Source organism: Brassica napus, chromosome A3 (assembly GCF_020379485.1).
Source record: "Brassica napus cultivar Da-Ae chromosome A3, Da-Ae, whole genome shotgun sequence".
Taxonomy (NCBI): domain Eukaryota; kingdom Viridiplantae; phylum Streptophyta; class Magnoliopsida; order Brassicales; family Brassicaceae; genus Brassica; species Brassica napus.
The window spans coordinates 15,323,412-15,331,947 of record NC_063436.1 but is presented as its reverse complement, the minus strand read 5'-3'; the positions used below and the strand labels follow the sequence as shown (position 1 = coordinate 15,331,947).

At 34.8% G+C, this 8,536-nt stretch overlaps 2 protein-coding genes across 2 annotated transcripts; both read right to left on the bottom strand.

The window, feature by feature from the left end:
• Positions 1 to 2,101: 2,101 nt before the first annotated feature.
• LOC106443878 (pyruvate kinase, cytosolic isozyme-like) lies at positions 2,102 to 4,472 on the bottom strand. Its single transcript, XM_013885430.3, has 3 exons — positions 3,787 to 4,472; positions 3,232 to 3,693; positions 2,102 to 3,097 (listed from the first exon to the last, which is right to left on the bottom strand). Exons 1-3 carry the CDS (start codon positions 4,024 to 4,026, stop codon positions 2,321 to 2,323), a joined length of 1,479 nt encoding a protein of 492 aa, XP_013740884.2. The 5' UTR covers positions 4,027 to 4,472; the 3' UTR covers positions 2,102 to 2,320.
• Positions 4,473 to 4,653: 181 nt separating this feature from the next.
• On the bottom strand, positions 4,654 to 8,026 carry LOC106438971 (T-complex protein 1 subunit theta-like). The gene is made up of 13 exons (XM_013880302.3): positions 7,700 to 8,026; positions 7,342 to 7,604; positions 7,133 to 7,279; positions 6,888 to 7,049; positions 6,653 to 6,730; positions 6,410 to 6,543; positions 6,198 to 6,270; positions 6,050 to 6,127; positions 5,828 to 5,950; positions 5,643 to 5,737; positions 5,298 to 5,507; positions 5,093 to 5,150; positions 4,654 to 4,879 (listed from the first exon to the last, which is right to left on the bottom strand). The coding sequence occupies exons 1-13, from the start codon at positions 7,845 to 7,847 to the stop codon at positions 4,802 to 4,804; spliced, it is 1,647 nt and encodes a 548-aa protein (XP_013735756.2). The 5' UTR covers positions 7,848 to 8,026; the 3' UTR covers positions 4,654 to 4,801.
• Between the last annotated feature and the right edge of the window lie 510 nt (positions 8,027 to 8,536).

The window sequence follows — 8,536 nt, the reverse complement described above, 5'->3', positions numbered from 1 at the left end:
CAATGCATAGGTGGCACTCAATTAGGTAGTCAATTACATTCAATTGAAAAATAAGTAGGTCCACATTCGATTTGTATATGTTGTTAGATACATAAGTTGGTCAAACTATATGATATAATGATATGATATGATATTTTCTTTTCTTAAATAAAACCTACGGAATTACCATAAATGACTAATATATATATGACAATTAATGAGTTTAATAATAAAGATTTGATAACAATGTATATCTCCTTCATCATTTTTTGTTTAATTTTATATTATTAAAATAAATTAAACAATCAAATTAGCTATAAAAATAAAATTTATATTTTTTCGTATATGTTATATTTTAAAATTTTAAAAACGACAATAAATGACTAAAACTATTAAAATTATTATGTTAAAAATTAATGATCAATGGTTTAACATTTTTATTATAAGAAGATACACATGATTTTAAAACCATATGAGTAAAAAATATCATTTAATAATAAATATATATATATATATATTAAACACTATATACCATAAGATTACATAAATATTTTAATATTAAAATTTTCAATGAATTTTCAAGAACATTTATAAATTATAAACTTATTAAAGATTTCAGATTGAAAATTTTGTTATCGATGATTTAAATATTTTGTTATAAAACGATATGAACGATCATAGAACCATATGATTATAAATTCTTATTTAATAAATAACTATACAAAATATACTATTTCTAGAAAAATAGGTTGGTCCATCTTAACTTATATTACACTTTTTATTAAACTAACTATCGAATTGATAAATAACGTACCAAAAAATGTTTTGCACTTTTCTTAAATAAAAGCTACGAAATTACCTAATATGATTAACGTATATGTGAAAATTAATTATAATGAATAATAAATATTTGATAACAATTTTTGTATCTTAGTTCTTTTTTTAATTTTATATTATTAAAATATATTTAAAAATCACATTAAATATATAATAAAAACATTTTTAATTTTTCTTATATGTTATATTTTGAATTTTTCAAAACGTCTATAAATTATTAGAAATTTGAAGATCCCCACTCTGAAAATTTTGTGATCAATAGATTATTTTTTTGTCATAATAAGTTACAAATGATCATAAAATTGTATTAATATGAACTTTTATTTAATATTATAAGAAGATACACATTATTTTAAAACCATATGAGTAAAAAATATCATTTAATAATAAAACATATATATATATATATATATATTATACTATATACCATAAGATTACATAAATATTTTAATATTAAAACTTTCAATGAATTTTCAAAAACATTTATAAATTATAAACTTATTAAAGATTTCACATTGAAAATTTTGTTATCGATGATTTAAATATTCAGTTATAAAATGATATGAACGATCATAGAACTGTATGATTATAAATTCTCATTTAATAAATGACTATATAAAACATACTATTCTTAGAAAAATAGGTTGGTCCATCTTGACTTACATTATATTTTTTATTAAACTAACTATCGAATTGATAAATAATCTACCAAATTTGTTTTTGCACTTTCCTTAATTAGAAGCTACGAAATTACCTAATATGATTAACGTATATATGAAAATTAATTATTATGAATAATAAATATTTGATAACAATTTTGGTATCTTAGTTCTTTTTTTTTAATTTTATATTATTGAAAGATATTAAAAATCACATTAAATATATAATAAAAACATTTATATTTTTTCTTATATGTTATATTTGAATTTTTCAAAACGTCTATATATTATTAGAAATTTGAATATTCCCACTCTGAAAATTTTGTGATCAATAGATTATTTTTTTGTTATAATAAGTTACAAATGATTTATGAATTTTTATTTAATAAATATTCAAACTAAATAATATATATATATATATATAAACACTAATGATTTAAAGCAACAAGATTGGCTGATCAATTTAGTCGTCCAGTTGAAATCTTTCAAAAGTATGTGAAAGACTAAAGTCAAAGTAAATATGGATTTAGAATATTAGTTATATTTTACTAACCAAATACCGAAAAAACCGAACCGAACCGAAACCAACCCGATATCCGGATTGAACACCCGTAATCCAAATGAAGCCAAACTATTGTTTCATTCTCCAAAATATAATAAAAATAATAACTTAATCCCGCGCAAGGCGCGGGTCTTATCCTAGTATGAATTTGAAATCTCAACAAGTAAAAAAATTCTCCGATTAAATATTAAAATTGTCAAAAACCTAAAAGGAAACCCCCCACAAAAATTTGAAACCTCAAAATTAACCCCACAAAAATTTAAAAATTCAAAGTTTAACAAGTCTACTCAACAGGGAGTATCTTAAGAACAGAGGAACCATCAATGTAATGCAACAAGACAACCGAGTCTCCACTCTTACAGATCCCCTTCTCCTTCGCAAACTCCATCGCGTATCTCGTCCTCTCCTCCGTTGACTCACCGGTCGCAACCACCGGAACGATACCACGGTAAATCAACCCACGTCTCGCCACCGAAACAGAGCACCTCGACTCACGATCATCCGCCACAGCCACCGACAGAATCGGAACGCTAGGCCTGTACTTTGCCACAAGCGCCGCCGTGTAGCCGCCTTTAGTGAGCACCACAATCGCCTTGGCGTTGTGAATCTTGGCCTTGGACACGGCGGAAGCTGCCAAGTCCTCGATAGGAGAGAGCGGCAAGGGAACAGCTTCTTGTATCCTCTCGTGCACAGCTTCGTAGTCTATAGTGTCCTCTGCCACTTTACAGATTCTCGCCATGATCTTCACGGCGGCTTCAGGGTGGGCCCCGGCGGCGGTTTCTCCGCTGAGCATGACGCAGTCCGTGCCGTCGAGGACAGCGTTGGCCACGTCTGTCGCTTCGGCTCTTGTCGGAAGAGGAGATTTCGTCATAGACTCGAGCATCTGCGTGGCTGTCACAACTGGTTTTCCGACAGCGTTGGCTCTCGATATCATCATCTTCTGAGCTTGGAAGATCCTCTCGATCGGAATCTCCATCCCTAGATCTCCTCTAGCCACCATGAACGCATCAGACTTCTTTAAAATCTCGTCGAAGTTCATCACTCCTTCTTGATTCTCAACCTGTTAAGACCATATAAGTATAAGTAAAGTTTACTTGCAAAACAAGAAACATGTGATTTGTTTTATAGTTTAAAATAAAAAATTAAAGTTTATTGTGAAACAAGAAACATGTGTTCTATTTTTTTTAAACCTACCTTTGACATAAGCACAATACTCTTTGCGTGCTCTCCAAGTAACTTCCTTACTAGGTCAAGATCAGAACCTTTACGAACAAAGGAGAGAGCGATGATATCGATCTTGTTAGGAACTCCCCACTTGAGAATATCTTCTTGGTCTTTCTCTGTGAGCGTTGGGAGGTCAACTACAACTCCTGGGAGGTTAACGTTCTTTTTCTCTCCTAGGGTTGCTGAGTTCTCACAACGGCAACGGACAAGACCGTTGGCCTTGTCGCATGACAAGACGGTTAGAGAGATTGTACCGTCTGAACATAGAATCACCTTCCCTGGGCTGAGATCCTCTGCAAGCTTCTTGTAGCTCATGGAGATTGTGTTTGAATCTCCTTCCAATGTGTAGTCAGTTGAGATTGTGAGCTCTTGACCATGAGTTAGCTGAACCGGTTTGCCTTCTTTGAGGAATCCGGTTCGAATCTCAGGACCCTAGAAAAAACAAATTAAACCGAGATTAATTATAATTCCAATCAAATATTATTATTAGGTTACATGAAGAGAAGTTTTAGTGAATAAGGTTACCTTTGTGTCAAGCATGACGGCACATAGAATGCCAGTGTTCTTCATGGCGATTCTGAGGTTATCGAGAGTTCCTTGGTGGTACTCGTGAGTGCCATGAGAGAAGTTGAAACGGGCTACGTTCATACCAGCTTTGAGGAGCTTCTCGATCATCTCAACAGACCTGGACACTGGTCCAAGAGTACACACGACCTTGGTCTTCTTGAGTGCTCCATTAGTTTTTCCGTCAAGTATCTTTTCCATTGTCAAAAAAAAAACTTTTAAGAAACTTGAGAGTTTTAAGAATGTGAGATTGAGAGTTTTGTGAAAGATTATGATTTGTGATTACTCTAGCATCTATGTTTATATAGGAATCGGGTTAGAGTTTGAAGAGAACTAATGTCCTTTTTCACATTATGAAAAAGGAAAAGATAAATAAACTATTTCCATTTTGTGTGGTTTTAATTTGGTAATAATGTGCGCCTTTAAATCAAAACTGAAGGAAAAAGGAAATTGCATTTATTGAATTCTTGTGTTTTAAGTAAAACCTTGTTGGTTTTGAAAATAGGAATTTTCGATTTTGCATCCGATTAATGCTGAAGATTTAAAAGGAAAACATCATTCTATACATTTAATGATGTTCTTGCATCTCAAGAATGACAAGACTAAACCGTCAATCTTCTCAATAATGATATAATCTAGGAATGAATTAGTATATGATTAGAATATATTTCTCTTCTAATCATATTTAATGCTGTTCCTTACATAGACCGGTCTGCTAAGGTTCGTTTTCAAGTTTTGAGATTTCAAGTGTTTTTTTCCTTTCTATATTTAGTTAAACACCTATGTTCGGGAGCCGGGAAATTTCAAGTTCAGACGAACCGAACATCATAAACCAAAAGACAAAACCTAAGTTGATTGGTCTGTGTACACAAAGTTCACAAATCTCAAACTGAAGACTGACAAAAATCTTCCCAAAATTAAAAAGAACAAAGGATACAGAAAGACACTTTTACTACGAGGTATTGTTCTCTACAGCTTAGTCTTCCTCTGCGCCAGCACCAGCGGCTGCTGCAGCGTCTCTCCTTGGTCCACCTGCTTGCTTCGCCATTATAATCTGCACATTTTACATACAACCAGACAAGACTTTACTACTCACTGAGATTGATGTAATGAAAATGAATACTATATCAAAGGGTTTGAAATCGAACAACTTAAGGAGACAATGTTTTAATTGTACGTCTCGGAAAGTGACATGTGATGGGAGCAGAGCAACACACCATCATATGATGGTTCACTATAAGATTAAAACAGGTCGGTTTGTGCATACCTGGTCTACACGAAGCACCGTGCATGCAGCATCAGAAGCGTACTTAAGAGCAAATAACCTGCACAGAGACTTAGTGCCTTAGTTAACAAAGGTTAAGAAAAAGTAGAAAAATATACTCCAACTTTTATATGAATGGAACAACTGCTACGCAAATTCAGAGAAGTTTATGATAGATATAATGGTTGAGAGACAGCGTGAAGCTTACTTGGTTGCAAAAAGATCCCACACTTTTGTCTCTGAGACATCTTTACAAGCACCTTCCTCCAGGTCAATGCCTAGCTTTGTGTTTCCAGATCCGTGTCCAGTGTACAGAGAAGCAATGATTTCCATCGCATTCAGGCCAGCGTTGTCGGCAAGGGTTTTGGGTACAAACTCGAAGCTCTCTGCGTATTTGGAGATGGCATATTTGTCCAACCTGAAAGATAGCAGACAACAAGTTTAGCCACCAAACCATTCGCAGTTCTGTATTTAAAAGCTAGCCTTACAAATGATAGATATTTCACATGACTCAAAGTGAAATTATCAGACAATCTGAGTAGAAGAAAAGTACCCTGTTTCGGCATTGGCATATTCCTTCAATCTCTGAGCCAGTTCTATTTCAGTAGCTGCAGCCCCAGGAACGATACGGCTGTCTCTGCACATGGCCTGAGAATAAGAGCACAAGTAATAGCGGAAGTCAAGACAAATACAAAAGATCTAGAACAAAGAACATATATGTAATTCAGTAAAAATTACCTTGTATGTGTTAACTCCATCGTCAACGGCTCTTTCAAGGTCGTCCAAAATGCTGTCTGTGCTTCCACGCAAAACCACCGTAGAGATTGAGTTACCACCTTGCTCGTTTCTTGCTATAGTAACCTAAAGACATCACAAGAAGACCGAGAATTGTATATTGGTCAATGTAAGGCAAATGTAGTTAACCAAAAAGAATGAAACTGATTTCAAAGGAGTACTTACAGTCACACCACCAATTTCCTCAACTGATATGGAATCAACGTAGCCAAGATCATCAGGACTTGGCCGGCTTAGTTTCAACTGTATGACAATCATTAAATATTAAAACATCCTCAGATAATAATAAAGAATGTGAATGAGAACCACTTACATGAGCGACAGCTCCAGCTGTCCGGCAGAAACGCCTCAGTTCAAACTTTGAGCTAATTTTCAAGACCATTATCCTGTCAAGAAAGAAGGTTCATATTAGAAATGACAGTTAAAAACATCTGTATCATAAGCAGTTATGTCCAGGGGGTATCAGAACTGAAAGCAGACTAAAGCAGCTAAAAGGATTAATAACTTATTAAGGTCTACGCTTACTTGTAGCGCTCGCAGAAATGCAATGCCATTTCGCCAACTGATCCCCCACTGACAATAACTTTAGCTCCTGATTCAGCAACAGCTTTAATCAGCTCCTCAACTTTAGCTTCCTCTGTCTTTGCATAGTTCTCCAGCTAGAAAAAAAAAAGAGTTTACAACCCACAACCATACTTCAGCAGACAGATAGTAACCCTCAGCTTTTTTTACCATATCATATTGAAAGCACAGGGTGAAAAAACTAACCTGCTCAGCACTATGGATCAAGACAGTTCCTTTTGTCTCTGTAGCAGTGGTATCAACTCCCCCAGCAAACACAGCAACCTGATGAAAATATAAAAACGGTTTTAGAGACATACACCTATCTAAAATAGGAAAAACACAAGTACAAAGCTATAATTCTCAAGAGCATAAATCCAATCAAACCAACAAAAAGAACATGGACAAAAAGCATAAAAAAAAGACAGCAAAGCGATCTCACCTTAGCTTTCTCCATTCGCTTTATGCTCCCAACAGCATCACTTTTCAAGACCATGCCACGTACTATGCAAGAGTTGTGCAATCCTCCTCCAAGAAGCTTGGCAACACGAACATTATCGACATTGAAATTGGTTGGATTCTTTGGACAGACTTGAATACATGCCTGAAAAACAAAAACATGTAAACCCATCAGCTCCATAAACATGAGTAAAACAACAATGAGGACAATGAAACAGAAACACTCACATCAGCAACTAAAGAACAAATAATCTCTTCTTGACCAAACTGCTTGCTCGCAACAGCAGCTCTCATCCTCGAAACGACTTCATCTTTGCTACGCACATCCATAGTCTCAGAACCACTCTCAACCAGTTGTTCAAGAACTTCAACAACCTGCATAAATACATTACTTAGCAAAAGCACCAATACTGATTCAAGTAAGTCACAAACCCAACCTTAATAATTGCTTTGTTATATCCACAAATGATCTCACTCGGATGCAACCCCATCCTAATAAGCTCCTCAGCATTCTGCAAAAGCTCACCAGCAAAGGAGATCGTCAGATTAGCTCCATCTCCAATCTCCTCTTGCTGCGCCTTAGCAGCTAGCACAAGAATCTTCGCAGCAGGATGCTGAATCTCAAGCTCATTCACAATCGTCGCAGCGTCGTTGGTAACAAAGAGCTTATCCAAATGGTTAATAACCATTTTGTTCATCCCTGAGAGTTCCAAATAGCAAATCAGATCGAAGAAAATGAGATTCATCAATTCAAATCGAGAGAGTATATAACGGATCCAGAGAAGATTAACGAACCGTTGGGGCCGAGGGAAGTGCGGGTGATGGTGGAGAGCTCCTTGCAAGCTTCGATGTTCTTGATGACGGCTTCGTCTAGGCCCGAGAGATGCCTGTAGCCTTCCTTGAGCATCGATTGGATTCCGTACGGCTGCATCGACATTGTCATCTTCTCCGATTACGATTAGCTAAAGTCGAAGTGAAGGAAGCTCTCGAGGTTTTGCTGCGATTGTGTGAGAGAGTGAAAGTGGCTGGATTGACCTAGAAGCCTTTCGAGGTTTTGCAGTAGTACTCTGTTTTTTTTCGTATCGTTAGTTTACTCTTCAACGACGTCGTTTTAGTGCTTTTGATTTGTGAAATTTTAACCTCGATGTGGAGATTTATTAGTACCGGGGGATGAAAAGAGGATTATACGCAAGTATAGGGACTATGAAAGAGAATTAGTTTGTTTTTGATACATGTAAAGAAAAATATCCACTAGTTTATTTACTGGAAAATAGGAAAATTTGACTTTTTAACCCTATTTTTTTAAAAAATAAGTCAAAATAATCTTGAACTCTTTTTAGACCATTTAAAACATAAATTCTTAGTTAAACATGAATAACTCGTGAACTTTTCTGACGAAACCCTTTTAACTTCATAACTAAACATCCGTTAATTAAAAAACAGCATACATTTAGTATCACGAGAAAACTCTAATATAAACCCGAAAATCTCTCCTAATTCATTTCCTACAAATATCCAATTTCTCATTTCATCTCTTTCTCTAACTCATCTCTCTCTAGCAATCTTTGCTTGAATTGTTAGAAGATATAATGAGATAGTGTATGGTTTGTAATGCCAAAAGAAGTATTGTAG